The sequence below is a fragment of the Vombatus ursinus genome, unplaced genomic scaffold (genome assembly GCF_900497805.2).
Source record: "Vombatus ursinus unplaced genomic scaffold, bare-nosed wombat genome assembly UNPS02014809.1, whole genome shotgun sequence".
Taxonomy (NCBI): Eukaryota; Metazoa; Chordata; class Mammalia; order Diprotodontia; family Vombatidae; genus Vombatus; species Vombatus ursinus.
In genome coordinates this window covers 2,083,694-2,099,647 of record NW_020954587.1, presented here as the reverse complement: position 1 = coordinate 2,099,647, position 15,954 = coordinate 2,083,694, and the positions used below count along the sequence as shown (strand labels likewise).

Here is a 15,954-nt window from a genome sequence, read left to right as displayed (position 1 = left end):
CACCAAGTTCCAACAGACCCCTCCTGCTGAATTTCTAAGTTGTCTCCAGTATCTGTGGATTGAGAAATCTGGAAACTGCCACTGCTGCCAGTAATTCAGTCCCCCGGAGGCCTGCTCTGGGTTATGTGGGACTGGGTCTGCACTAGTGCAGCCTGCAGTAGCCTGTGCCCCTCTCTCAGCCTGGTGCAACAGACCCTTCTTGTTGACCTTCCAGGTTGTCTTGGGTGGGAAATCTGCATCACTCTGTCTCTTTGAGGGTTCTGCCACTCTAGAATTTATTCAGTCACTTTTTAAAGGTAACTGAAGCGGTTTGAGGGAGAGCTCAGGTAAGTGCCTGTTTTCACTCTGCCATCTTGGGCTCTGCTTCCAGGAAGAGGGATTTTTACAAGGAGTACACCATCACAAAAAATATAAATTTTTATCTGCTATTGGTGGTGGAGGTTGGTGTGTAAGCGGGTAATTATTTTATCATTATTTTATCTTTTGCAATATTTTTTCTCTTTACTTATAAATACTGAAAAAAGTCAAAAGTATGACTATTAAATACAACTTTTCTTTCTAATTTTACTCACTGAGGATTGTTTCAATAAGGATTTAGATCAATTAGGCAGGTAGAAGGAACATATATACCTTATGTAATTTAGTGGACATATTTGGAATTATTGTATATATATTGAAAAATAAATTTGTATTTTATATGTACCAAAGTATTTTCTTTCTAATAAGGGAATTTCATGGTGGATCCTTTTGAAAAGGATTATTTGCTAAAGTGAAAACTTCAGTTAAATAAATATTTGTCATCATTTTCAGAAATGAATGTTCATATAGAAGTTTTTTTTAAAACAAATTTCAACTGTGCTTACATTATCACATATAATGATAAATAATATGGTATGCTGATACTTTAATTTTGGAGGAAATCCAAGAAAACTTAAATATTAGTTGAAATAGATTATCTATATAATTATGTGTATTTTTGCTTATATATGTGTATTTATATGTATATATTTATAAATAAAATCTCTTGATAAATCTTTGTTGATATATTTTATTTTGATACCTCAGTGAATTTCCAACCCTACAACTTCCTTTCATAGTAGGAATCAGGGGGCAGGGCAGGAGGGAATAAGCTATTGTATAGTGTCTGCTATGTGCCAGGCACTGTGGTAAGCACTTTACAAATATCTCATTTTATTCTCACAATAGTCCTGCAAAGTAAATTTTGTTATTTGTCCCCTTTTATAGTTGAGGAAACTGAGGCAAACAGAGGTTAAATGATTTTCCCAAAGTCATAAAGCTAATAAAGTGTCTGAGGCAAGATTTGAACTCAGATTTTTCTAATAAGGCCTAACAATCTATTCGCTGTATGACGTAGCAGTACCTTCCTGTAGTGGTATGGTGGAATTTGGTTCAAAGCCCACCTTTGATATTCTGTGTCCTCTTGACAAGTCTCTTTACATTCAGTTTCAGTTTCCTAATTTGTAAAAAGAGGGGTTTGGACAGGATAACCTCTGAGGTCCTTTGCTAATAGAGTAATTGTTAGAGACACTACAGATCACTTTTTATTTTTGTATTCGACCAGGTATTAACGGAAGGGGTGTGTGTTTTAAGTATTATTATTTGGAGCTATCTTATACATGTAATTTGACATGTTTTCTTACCTTCTACTGCTGTCCCCATTTTTGTTCTCAGAGTCATTGTATTTGTAGCTCAAGTATCCTTATTCTGAACAAACTGCATAATATTATACATGAAAAACAACATCTTTTAAATCTTGTTTTGGCAGCAATTAAAAGCAGTTTCATGAAAGAATTCTTCTGTAAGGTGGAGTCTATCTATCTAGAAGCTAAAGGGACTGCAAGTCTAAATCTTCATTTTCTTCCATTTGATCTCAATAAGCGGTATTGTGTTATCATATTCAGCAATACTAAGGTAAGAAGAAAATTGCAGTTTTTAATTTCACTTGTTTTTCCTGACATTTTTATCTGAACAACTTATGTAGCTCATTGAGAAGGCAGGAAAAGTCTGGATATTTTCCTGTGTGCCTCATGGTCTTCTGTTTTGAACTTCCCTTAAATGTTGTCAGTCAGTCATTCAGTCGATAAACATTTTATTAAATACCTACTATGTGCTAGGCACAATGCCAAGCACCGGGCATACAAATATGAAAAAGAAAGAGATCCATTGCTCTGAAGCAGTTTTCAATCTGATGGGGAAGAAAACAAACCAAAGGAAGCTGAAAAGCTTAGGAAGGAGGAGGAAGAGACAAGATACCCATACAAAGGAATGCAGCTGGTTTTGTGAGAAATGAAGAGATGATAGCAAGGCGATGCAGTGGGTAGAGCACCAGGCCTGGAATCAGGAAGACCCAAGTTCAAACTTATTAGACATTCACTGGCTGTGTGACCCTAGGTAAGTCACTTAGCCTGTTTGCCTCAGTTTCTTCAACTGTCAAATATTGTAAAATAATGTAAAATAATAGCACCCACCTCATAGAGTTGTTAGGACCAAATGAGATGATAATTAGCTAATGTTTATATAGTTAAATAGACAGATAGATAGATAGATAGATAGATAGATTGATAGATACAGATATAGCTATAGATGAATGTTAGCTAATAATAAGAATAAGAAGAAGGTTGTCTTGGTAGCCCTCTTTAAATGGAGACTTTGTGAGGAGCCCTTTGTTTTCCCCTGTAGTCCTCCAATCAGAAGACCGGAAGGTAAAAGGGTATGGAGCATATTGATGAGGTGTAATTCTCAAGTCTGATGCAATCTCATAAGATAATGACGCTCCTGCTGATGAAACTTCTTGAGGGCATGATAGAATCTAGCCCAATGCAGCACAAATCATCAGAAATAGAGAGGGAAGGCAAGACTGCTCTTACAACTTCCTCCCGGTTAGCTGCAGCACATAATCATCACTTGGGCACAATGTCTCCTTCCAGTCCTGAGAGGTACATGAATCAAAAATTAGAGGCAGCCAGCAAAACAAACACAACTCCTTATCTCAGCTCTACTTAAAGGATCTAACAACAAACTGGCTACCACTACATACAAGACATTGTGCTAGATCTGGAGATTTAAAAGACAGAAAAGGAAGCAGCCGTTGCCCTCAAGGATCTTACTTTCTTTTGAGAATATCTAAAAAATGTACCTGGTATATAGATAAGACAAGATAAAGAGGGAGAAAACACTAACAGCTGGGCAGCTAGGAGCCACAGTGGATAGAACACTGAGTTTGGAGTGAAGAAGACCTGAGTTCAAATATGGCCTCAGATAATGAATGAGTGTGACCTTGGGCAAGTCATTTAGCGTCTACCTCAGTTTCCTTAACTATAAAATTGTAAAAATAATAACATCTACCTCACAGGTTATTGTGAGAGTCAAATGAGATAATGCTTGAAAAGTGCTTAGTACAGTTTATGGTACATAGTAGGTGCTATGTAAATAATAACTATTATTATTATCTGAGCTTTATGGAGGAGGTACCATCCTCACTCAATCTTGGATGAAGAGAATAGGAACAGAGGTAGTGTCTTTGAGATCCAAACAGTAGTGATTCTCTTTTGTCCTCCTTACTACAACCCCCTAGTTGCTCCAATTTATTCTTTCTCTACTTTTTCCTATTTCTTTATCCACTCTTATTTTATTTTCTTTAGTCCCCACAATAATCCCTTATATTATAGACTTGTCCTTCACTGAGTCTTTCATTAGCATAAACTGAATCAGTGATGGAAAGCAGTAAAAGTTGTGTACATGGGAAGCTATTCATTTAATAAATTCCTAATAGCAAACATTCCTGACTCCTTTTACTTCCTAAGTTCTCAAATTTTATGAAGAGCTTGTAGACCTTTTGTTTATTCTGCATTCACCCTTTAACTTATATTATTATATTTAACTCATAATACACATTAACAAACTTAATATCTCAGTTTCATAGACTCTTAGAACATGAAGGGACAAAATATCATTACCCTATTTTCTTCCCCAAAAAAACTACCCATTCCCAAATTACTTTCAAATCATTCCTTCTAGAGAAATCTTTCACTATTCTGTAGTTGTTTCTTTCTATACCATCAAATATTTTAAAAAATACTACTTAGTTGTAGTTATTATTTCCCAGTTTCTCTGAAAGATGATGGTTACTTGTTATCTTTTTCTCCTCCTACTAACTTGGTTCCATTGAAATTCATTGGTTTAAGCAACTGACTGATCTTTGTGAAGTTGTTCTTTTGAATATTGTCTCCTCCATCAACATGGTACATTGTTGGCCTACAGAGCTTATATTGTCCAGAAGATAAATGGCTCGACTCTCAAATTTATTTTTAAAAAGTATGTGCTTTTATCCAACGCTTTTAGAGCATAGCAGCCTGAACAAAAGAATTGATTGAGCTAAGTGCCTAACATATTGATAGGAAAGCTTGCTCAGTTAAAATAATTTAAACCAATATAGGTCAAATTCAATTTAGTTTTACTGCACTAAGAATTACCAATGAGAATCAAGAATAAAGTAAGAAGTTTTCTATATGCGTATATTTATTTGTCCCTATGCTTATGAGAAATATTTCTCCAAAATATCAAACTTGATCTGTTGATTACCATTATTCTTCCTTTCCTTCAGAAAAGCCAGTCATTTGACTGGTTTGAAAAACCACTCTTGTATAATTGTGTATTAATTAATAGTTTGATTAAATTCTACCTTTATTTTGGTATGCTATGTTTCTTTTTGTATTACTATCCTGGGCCAGGCCTTGCTCAGGTAGTTCAGGGATTCAGGCTCAGAATTTGCATGCAATGAAATATATAAGGAGCGTAAAATACAATGAAGATGACTTTACTAATTTAAAAGGATAAAGAGAATATAATTCATAAAGTTAGAAAGATAGTGTTTCTTTGAAAAAAAAAGTGCTACTTGTTTCACTTTCACATGTACCAGGGAAACCAGACTTCTATGTCAGAAATGCATTCCTGAAGGGTAAGAAGAACTTCACAAATCCTTTTGATACCAATTCACCATAGGCTGGGTCTTTTATTCGTCAGATAGCAAGAAAGCCAAACAAATGATGATTCCAAGAAGAACCACTCCCATCTCCTTATAAGGAACCCATCTCAGGCTGCAGAAAACATGTGCTAATCCTACCACAATTACATATAGACTTAGAAAACTAAGTAAGCTATATTTTCCTAGATTTTTAAATTTTAAAAATTTTGAGTTGCATTTGTATAGGAAATCAATTTTGCATTACAAAATGAAGTAATAAGAGTTGTCTGAGTATATAATTATATCAACTAATCAAAACTTAATTGTATTTAGTTTAATATTTCATATGTGTAAACATGATTTTTGGTTTCATACAGTGTTCTTTTTAAAAAAAATATTAGAAAATCCAACCAACAATTTTAAAAATTACTTATAAATAATATCCCCCTAATTAAAAATGTGGAACATTGTTAAGAGTAAATTATAATTATGCATACAGGAAATGAATGTATGAATCTAAGCATTAAATTATGTTGCTAACTATACTGAAAAATTACAATTACACACTCAAGTAAATAATCAAGTATGCAAGCCCACCTAAGCTTGTCTGAGTTTATTTAAATGTATGATAGCTGTACTGCTGTTAGGTATCACCTGCTGAGAATAGTGAAATAACTAATCCTCATTTGCTATTTTCCCCTGGGTTTCCTATTAATATTGTTGTCTTAAGTAAGCTATGTGTTCCATTTTTTTTCTTTCAAAATTAACATGAAGTCAAATGCAAAAACTTTGAAAAAAGGTAAAGGCATTAGTAGAACACTAGAATATGTTCAAATACTGAAATGAATCTGGGCTTTAATTGCTTGATCTCCAGGCTGCACCCCAGACATCTAAGACACTTCAGAAACTTGTTTGTCTGGGAAACTCACTCCAGTCCTGAAAAATCACACAGCAGAAGTACCCTCTCTTGCTGTGGTCTTTTCTTCTGATTGGATGACTTCTCCTGGAACCTCTGTTTAAGGGGGACCTTCAGGCCAGACCTTCCTCTCCAGGCTGTGCTCAGGACTTTCTCTACCATGTCCTGGTGCTGCACATGGGACCTTTGTCATCCCCTCCCACCATAGCTTCATCAACTTCCTTTTTTGTGTTGTCCTCTTCCATTAGAATGTAAGCTCCTTATGGGGAGAGACTAGCATCCAACTTGTATTTGTTTTCTCAGAATTTAGCATGGTGTCTCTCACACAGTAAGCACTACAATGCTTTATCCACTGACTGGATGTTCCCTCCAGCGATGCAGATCACAACATGTACAGGCCTGTCTCTCTGGTCATTGTGATTCTTGTCCATGTTTTTCCATAAGAACATCTTCTTTCAGAAAGTGACCAGTAGATTCTATTTTTTTTTCTTTCCTTTCTGATTTAATAGGAGCTCTTGATCTAATATGCCTGCACAGTTTTCTTTCTTTCATGATTTCATAAAATGTAATATCTTGGCTTTTACTTTTCTTTTTGTCATCGCTTTCAGGTATTCAAATAAGTTTTAAAATTTCTCTCCTTAATCTGTTTTCCAGGTCATTTGTTTTTCTTATGGGATTCTTAATATTTTTTTCTATTTTTCAATCTTTTGAATTAGAACAATATTCATTATTTTATGGGGTCACTAACTTCTGTTTGGCCATTTCTAATTTTCAGAAGGCTGCATGTTCAGGGTCCACTCTTATGTCTCAGGACAGAATGTTACAGACCTCAGGGCCCCAGGAGTTTCCTGGTCTGAGCAAAGTAGCACTGAGAACTGTGGCAATATGTTGTGTGCTGGTCATTGGTTACTGGTCACCAGCTGCTACTATTCTCTGAAGTGTCCAAGGTTCTGGCAAGTGAGTCCTCTTCTCTTTCTTCCTCTGAATAGAGACACTTTCAAGTTGCAGGTGTCCCATCTCAGGTCGCACTAGGAGGCCAACTTGTGTGAGCATTATCTTTGCTGGAAGAGGCCTCCTTTTCAATTATCTGTGGACTTCTGGTTGACTTTTTATGTAATTCTTGAGAGGAAGAAATCATTGTAGTTTTTCATTGAATTTTTTGATCATTGTTTGGTCTTGTAGGAATTTCAGGGGTTTTTTGGGGGAAATAGTTACATTTGATATGGGTAATGTACTTCCCATTTTGGCAGTCATCTTGGCAGAAACATGGTAGTTATCTAGGCAACATATATTCTTCTTTCACTTTAGTTTTCCCATGTGATTTATTAAGCCACCCTCTTTTGAGTTGTTACAGATCTCTTCTGGAAGGCTACAATATTCTGCGGACTGATGCAACTAACATGCCATCCTCAAATAGGAACATCTGAAGTGTCAGGAGAAAGAACATTATAGTTAAAGGACCTAAATCCAAACTTTACCTGTCAGGCTATTTATGTGACCTGGGGAAAGTCACATAACTTTCCTGGGTGTCTCAGTTGCTTCATCTGTAAAATGAGGGGATTGTCCTATATGGTCTCTGATGCCTTTTCCAGTTTTATATTTTTGATCATATGATTTACTATTTCTAAAACAAGTTGGACTTTCTGATGTATGTTCTTTGCTTGCCACAGTGGTGAACACTGCCTTACTATGGCCATGTCAACTATGAAACAAAGGAATAAAGAAAAGTACCAAATGCCCCTCAGTACCATGTGGTCCACTTCCTTGTACAACAATAATAGAAGATGGTAGAAATGATTTCCAAGAATCACCAAGCTTTTAATGTGTTTATAAACTTTAATTTAGCTGGTGGAATCTAACTGAGATTCTTGTTCTATAACAATGGTTGTATATGTGCTAGAAGAACTGAATTAAACCTATCTTGACATTTTCACTACAAATAAAACTCTAAGGAAGAAACTGCAACTAAATGAAAGGATGATTCACAGGTTCTCCTAAGAGACGCAAATAAAGGAATTGGCAGAGATAATTTTATCATGTGCTTAAAGCCGAGAACAAACAGCATTTCATGGAACCTTTACTCTTCTCATCTTGCCATGTTCATGGTAAATATTTGCAAAATAATACTATTAAAATAGTTGCAACATAAATACCCACACCTGGTGCAAAGGATGAAGATAGAAATAAAGTCTATGTAGAACTTGAGAATACCTTCTAAATAAAGTCTATGTTTATTATGATGAGAATCAAAGATTTCAATATAAAAGTGGAAATAGGTGGAAATGGCAGGAAGTACACTCAAAAACACAGATCAGGAAAAAGGAACAAGAGAGCCAAGACCTCATTGACTACAGAGAGACTTCATACCCACATATCATGAATGCTTTCTAAGAAAAAAACAATTGACAGAATTTCACCTAAATGATAGATAGACATGGTAAATGATGAATAACACTACAAAAATGAAAACAATTATATTTTAACACTCAGGAAACAACTTGTTACTGATGGCGAAGAAATTTCTGAATCAATTGTCTGTAGACATTCAGACATTCACTTGTTGGAATAAGATAAAAATTAGTAGAAATCATACATAAGAAAGTATAAAAATGAGAAAAATATTTGCTGGGCAATTGAAACAATTCAGTTCTGACCTATTCAAACAAGTAATTGATGGTGAAAATTTGGATTATGAAAGGAATAAGGACAATAACTTCATTCAGAATTTGAATTAATGTAAATACATTTCTACAACCAAGAAAACTAAAAAAAAAAATGTAAGTTTACCTTAATCAGCAAGCATAACTTATTTGTCAAGCAGAGAGAGTGAAAGATAAGGGGAAATGATTTAGAATAGAAAATTATCAGAGCATCACCTCATAAAACAGAGAAGTAGCAAATACAGCTAGTTTACAGAAAGTTTCATGATACAATCAACTCAATAAGGTCATTTCAATGTCATGTAAGGATGAAACTTAGAAGTGTAATAAAGAAATGAAAAATAGAAATGATCTGCAAAGATTTTTGTGATGCTTTTTTCATTGTCAAGGCTAATAATGCCTTGTTGAACACTATATTGGTTCTGTAATATTTCATAGTCTCAGATGTGCTGATAGAGGTGGTGTAAATAATACTAAAACAACAAAAGAAAAATTGAAATATGCCAAACAGAAGTTAGCAACCTCATCCAATTAGAAGAAATATTTTTTTTAATTCAAATGACTGAAAAATAGAAAAAATATTAAGTATCTTATGTGAAAAACAAATGACCTGAAAAACAGATTAAGGTGAGAAAGAATCATTGGATTGCCTGTAAGTAATGACCTATCCAGGATATTACATTTTAAGAAATCATGAAAGAAAACTGTGCAGACATATGAGAACGAGGAGTCCTATTAGAACTGGAGAGTAAAGAGAAAATGGAAAGATTCTACTAGTCACCTTCTGAAAGAAACCTCAACGTGTTCTTATGGGAAGACATGGGCAAGAATACCACATGATGGAGGGAAAGGCCTGGATATGTTGCGATCTGCATTACTTGAGGAACATCTAGTCAGTGGACAAAGCATTTGAGAGCTTACTATGTACAAGGAATGTACTGTGCTAAATTCTTAGGATACAAACACAATCAGGAAGAGTCTCTGCCTCAATTTGACCAAGAATAGTTAGGGGCAACATGTACTGGAGGAGACAAAATGAGGAGGGTATTAACAGATTTGTTCAAAAGTTATCTAGAAGCAAGGAAGACATCAAATTCATGCAAAATTCCATATCTCTTTAAAATAACACTAATAGGGGTTTAAAAATATTCTGTAAGGGGCAGCTAGGTGGTGCAGTAGATGGAGTACCGGCCCTGGAGCCAGGAGGACCTGAGTTCAAATGCAGCCTCAGACACATGACACTAGCTGTGTGTCTCTGGGATAGTCACTTGACCCCAATTGCCTTACAAGAATAAAAAAAAAGGAAAAGAATATGCACATGTATTCTCAGTGAAGGTATTAATATGATATAAGAAGACTTTCACAAATGATATCCTATACTTGAGGGCTTTTTTATTATCACACAAAATGACTGAGAAGTCTAGAGAAAGAGGTGTCAAGCATATGGTCATAAGACCACATCACTCCCGAGTAACCCCCACCCCCAAACCAGATTAAAATGTAATTGGGAAATATTTAACAAAAAAAGAATATAATTAAAACATTACATTTTAAAACTAAGTCAGTATGCGGCCCACAGGGATATAATCTCAGGGATTATATATTTAGTGGCTCTGTTTGTATTTGAGTTTGATACCACTGACTAAGGGAATATGAGCTCTCACTAAGCTTACTATTAAAAAAAAAAACAACAGTATTTGATCTGGTAGAGCAAATTTTCCAACAAAATTTCTCACATATATACATTAAAATCATTCCAGATTCCATCACTATATACAAACATATAACCATAGAGATAACCTTGTTCAATAAATACTGGCTCTGGAGTCATAGCATATGGTTAAAATCATGCCTCTGAAATTACCAACCTGTATGACCTTAGGCAAGTCACTTAACTTCCCTTAGACTCAGTTTCTTCAACTATAAGCTGAGGAGGTCAGCCTAGATGGTCTCTGAGGTGCCTTTTGTGTGTGTGTGTGTGTGTGTGTGTGTGTGTGTGTGTCTCTCTCTCTCTCTTGCTCTCTCTTCATATATAGAAACATATATAAAATGTATATATACGCATATATATACATATATATACATGTACTCACACAATACATATATACATTTATACACACATATAAATGTATATCATATGTAGGTATACATAAGACAGGAAGGTGTGTGCTTGCCAAAGTTTTTTTTTGGGGGGGTGTCTGAAATATTATTGACAGTGATCCTATTAATCTCTTTTGAACTTTTTGAATAAGAATATAGTTTGGAATACATAAATACATATAACAGTACCACTTTTGTTCATATCTATTAAAGAAAGCTGTCAATTGTTAATTACCTGTTCTCACTTAGCTTTTTGTGTTCACCATTATTTTGAACTTCTAAGGTATTTTTTTTAACATTACATTTATTTAGAATAAGAATGACCAACATTTATATAGAGTGTTAAAGTTGACCAAATACTTTATATTATTATTATTTGAATCTCATAAAAATCCTCCAGATATTATCATCTACATTTTGCAGATGAGAAAGCTGAAGTATAGAGATGTTAAATGACTTGCCCCAAGGTCACATAGCTAGTAAGCGTCAGAGGTAGGCTTTGATTCCAGCTATGGTGGAAGTTTGTAGTTTCATTCATCTGTTTGAGTCTCTGTTAGATATAACAGAGCTATTAAAATAAGAGCTCATCTTTTGCCTTTTCATTCAGTAGGCATTGACTAAATGTCTTTTAATTGAATCGAATTGAATAAAAATAACCCTTCCTTTGATTATATAGCAGACAATTAGGTATAGCAAACCAGGAGTTAAATGGTTAACACTGTTACTTTATTAGTCCATCTCAGGCTGCAGACATAACACACAGTACCAGTATATACACTGCATTTGAATGAAAAGACCAAGAAAAATCCACAGAAAAGCCTTCTGAAGATAGATGGAGACAAGGACACATTAATAAAACATACACAAGGGGCAGCTAGGTGAGATACAGTGGATAGAGCACTGGCCCTGGAGTCAGGAGGACTTGAGTTCAAATCCCACCTCAGATACTTGATGCCAACTAGCCATGTGACCCTGGGCAAGTCACTTAACCCCATTGCCTAGCCAAAAAAAAATAAAACAAATAAAATATACACACAGAATGTAAAATTTTCCATCCTTAATGAGAAACCACTAAAAATAAGCAACATTCATGCAAAATTCTAGAGCATAAATTGGATAAAAGTAATTAGGGATGAGTTGTTTATTGGGAAGGGAATAGTATAATTACAAGAGAGAACTGAGTGATTGTGTGGAATGAGGATCAAAATAAATATTGCATTTGTTGCCAGAGGTTTTCCTTGAGATCTTCCTATCAAATATTGTTCGTCATATCATCTGTAAAATAAGGGGTTGGACTGAATGATTCTTTAGATCCTTTCATAGTCTGACATTCTATGTGTCTATAATTTTAAGTAAAAAATGTCCCTATAAGAGTTCAGCAAGGAGGAGAGGTGGCAATGAAGGTTATTCTTAAGTACCTCAAGGATATGTGGTTTCATCGACGTGAGTGCTCCCTCCTTAAGGACATTACATTCTCTCTGCGAGTCAGTAGGCAGTCTTCAAGAGTGGCTTAGGCCAAAATTTTCCCAGTGGCCAACTTAATGATAAGCCTTTTCCAACCCAGGTAGCATTGTATTCAGACAAGAGACATAATAGCTTATCTTCAGGTCATATCTTCTATTATCAAGTTACGTTTGTTTAGGTAAGACCTGAGACAATTTATGCTGCTCTAGTATAACTTTCAAGAACCTAGGGCTATCCCCTATCATGTTGAGGCACTGAAGGATAACTTGAGTGCAATGGAGTTTTATTTTTTTTTAATACATACTGTCCTAAATTCCTACACTATTGGTTAATTTTGACATTGAGATAATGCTTGATTCTTGAAGGGTCTGCAAGTGGAGCATGATATTTAAAAGATTCTACTAAACTGGAAAGGCTTTGAGTAAGGGTCCAATGTTGTTATATTCTGTCATCTGAGAAATAATCTAAGTATAGCACCCTTTCTACACTATGCCCAGAATTTTCACTTTTACTCATGGGTTTGGTCACCAGAGAGCAACTGTTTCTTAATATAATTCTTAGTATAACTGTGTCTTAGTATAATTCTGCAGGTACAAACTCCTAAAAACATGCCTCTTGAGTCCCCACTGGGGTGCTTCCCATTAACGATCAGGCAGTGGATTCAATTAGCTCTTATCAAAGGCATTTACTCAAATAGTATAGTAAGAAGAGTAGTTGTGAAATGTTTCCTACATATACCTGGTGTGCACTCTTCTACAAATACAATATCTATGGGAAAAGTTGACTTATGAGAAGACAAGATCCTTCTTTGTACTGTAGGAGGTTATAAGGCATATAGCTGCTTTTATAATTTTAGATTGTCCATAAGAAATTTGATTTTCCTAGTGAAAGCTAAGAGTTCCCAAACTTTAAAGGCATCATTTAACTGTCTGTCTCTCCACTATATTTCCACATTTTATATTCTCTCAATCTATCTAAAGAAAATTTCTAAATTGTAATGTAGAACATTTATTAATTCCACAACTGCGTCTACTAACTAACTGGGTATTAGGACACACCCACGTTGATCCTGCTTCTATGAAGCTGAGTCTAGCAAGGGAAATGTGGTACTACGTAAATATTTAATAATTATATAATTAAAATATGGAACATACAAAACATAAGAAAAGTACAAAGTATTAGACAAGGTTCAAGGAAGGTAAATTTTTTTTTCCTGATTAGTTGGGCTTAGGAGAGAGGCATCATGATAGAAATGGCACTTGGATGGATTTTGAAGGACAATTAGAATTTAAATTTGGAGGAGTATTCCAAGTATAAGACATGGAAGCATGGAAGCACTGGGTACAGTACACAGTCCTGAAAATTTTAATTACAGTTATCCCTTCCATTTTGTGGGGGTTAGGGGCATGGCACCCCTATGATCTGGAAAATGCATGTAAATTTTTTGGCCCTCCCTTCATACCAGAGAAGAAGTCTGAATTTTTTTTTTCTTTTATGGAGTGTTTACAGTAATGTATTATATAATTTGAGTTAAGTATTTGGTCTTAAGCTATGTATAGATCAATGTTAAGTAAAAATACTGTATAAAAATATTTTTTTATGTGTTGTCTGCTGGCCTTTGTGTGTCATCTGTGGCTTCTACCAAGCTCCCCCCAAATTCCCATGTAATTTCTTATGCCAACCTGTGATATATTGATACTGCAATGGGGAAAGTTTCGATGTGGAAGGGATAATTATATTTCAGTATGATGCATCCACAGTGTATTTATGTTACTAAGAATAGATCATGTTGAGATTTAACAAGTTAGGTGTTTAAGGAAAACCACACAAGTTGTGGAGAGAGTGTATGATAGTGCAATAGAATTTTAACTGTTAATATTTTCACAGAGTTATTTACAGAGAAAATGGAAAGTTAGTCATAGAGGGAAAATATTATGGCAAGCAGATTTATATACTATATGGATTGGCTTCCTGTGTCATTATGAATTTGCAGAGAATAGAAAATTCACACTTTCAGAGAAAAATGCATTTATACTTCTGTGTGCCAGGAAATGATACTACTGTTTATAGAAATTATTCAACTGATACTTAAATGAAAATTAAAACACAATTACTGCCAAATTAAATATAGTTACTCTTTTTTATATAGGAAGATATTGTCACTGTGGCTCATTAAAATCTTTTCTATTTTTGTAACTATTTTTTTTTAGTTTTATATCTTACTAATATCTAGATGTTTTGATTACCCTGAACTTATCATAAAATAATCCTTTTGATTATTATTTGAAAAATGCAGAGCTGATTTGTATAAAATGAATCTTATTTTGATCCTTTTATATAGCAACATCCTGTTGAATTGTATAATAATATAGCTTTGAATAAAACATTTTTACAGAAAATAACATTTTTACATTTAATATGTTAATATTTTCAATCTGATGCAAAAATAATTAAGAGTACTAAAATAATGAAAACTTATTGATAGTGGTATAGGAAATAAACTGTTTGAAACAAACCAGCCAGCCTTAAAATATTCATGCTGAATCCAAATTTGTATCTAAATGTGTTAGATCTAATTACAAACTTATATTATGTAAGAGACTCCCTTATGTAAGAGACTCTCTCCTGACACAGGGGTCTGGGGCACTTTATGGTTCTCAATGTTTTTTTCTGTCTCAATTTTCCTCATCTAAATGGTACCTGGGAACACCTATATATGGCCTTGTCTCCATAATGCCCATCTGCTCTCCTTAAAAGTGCTCAGACTTACAAAGCATCCCCCCTCAAAAAAAGAAGAAAAAAAAACACGCATTTTATCAATACAGGGAAGAACATAGAAATGACTCATGCTTGAGACTAAAATGTTGAGAAGATCTCCTCTACTTTGCCCTAGTGGAATATAGTTCCCATAATTCATAGTACTACTGTAGGTAAGGCCTTATGAGGGCTTATTTCTTCTGCTCATCTTTAGTTTTGATTTAGATAGTCAAATCATGACAACAAGGATTTAAAACCCTAGCTTGTTGTAGATGCGGTGCTATGTGCTGTAGACACAGAAAAAAGCAATAGTCTCTGCCCTCAAGGAGTTCACAATCTAAATATCAATCTATCTATGCACGTATATAAACACATAAAATATATATTTAATATAAAATAAGTATGTATCTATATGCATGTGTGTATATATGTATGTATATGTGTATATATGTGTGTGTATGTATATGTATGTGTGTATATATACACATATATCCTCATATACTTATATATACACAAATATATACATAATGTATGTATGTGTGTGTGTATATGTGTGTGTGTGTGTGTGTGTGTATGTGTGTGTGTAGTCTCTGGCATTTGCTCTTTCTCTACCAAGATCATGCATTTTTACAATGGTACTATGAAGAAATAATACTGGAGTCTTAGCTAACAGTTATAGCTCTTTGAAGACTCTGGAACCATAATGAATATTTTCTCCCCCTGTTCTCTACACTGTATTCTGCAATTTCTACTTCCCACTCCTGAACCCCATAAGTGTGAATATTTCTCCTGTGACTCCTCTCTCCTTATTTCCCAGAAAGGTTTCAGAAAGGTGCCTCTGCTTGCTCAGCATCTCGTACTGACTTTTGGAGATTGGAAGAGTTCTTTATTTTCATTTCCTGATTATATTCCTATTACCTAGCTTCTTTTGTGGAAGCAGAGCCAGGTCCAAACAAATTAACTGGGGAGTTGCTTCTTGTAAGCTTTGTAGGGAAAATTAGAAAAAGGGAAAAGGGATGAAATCAGTGGCTCCTCCACGTGTAGTAGTGCCGATGACACATTAGCAGAGGCAT

At 34.6% G+C, this 15,954-nt stretch overlaps 1 protein-coding gene across 1 annotated transcript in view; it reads left to right on the top strand.

Moving 5' to 3' along the window:
• The window catches only part of CFAP47 (cilia and flagella associated protein 47), an 857,531-nt gene that overhangs the window by 354,204 nt on the left and 487,373 nt on the right, over nt 1–15,954 (top strand). Inside the window, exon 41 of the mRNA XM_027875456.1 lies at nt 1,787–1,932. Within this exon, the coding sequence (XP_027731257.1) occupies nt 1,787–1,932 (146 nt within the window). The remainder of the gene's footprint in view (nt 1–1,786; nt 1,933–15,954) is intronic.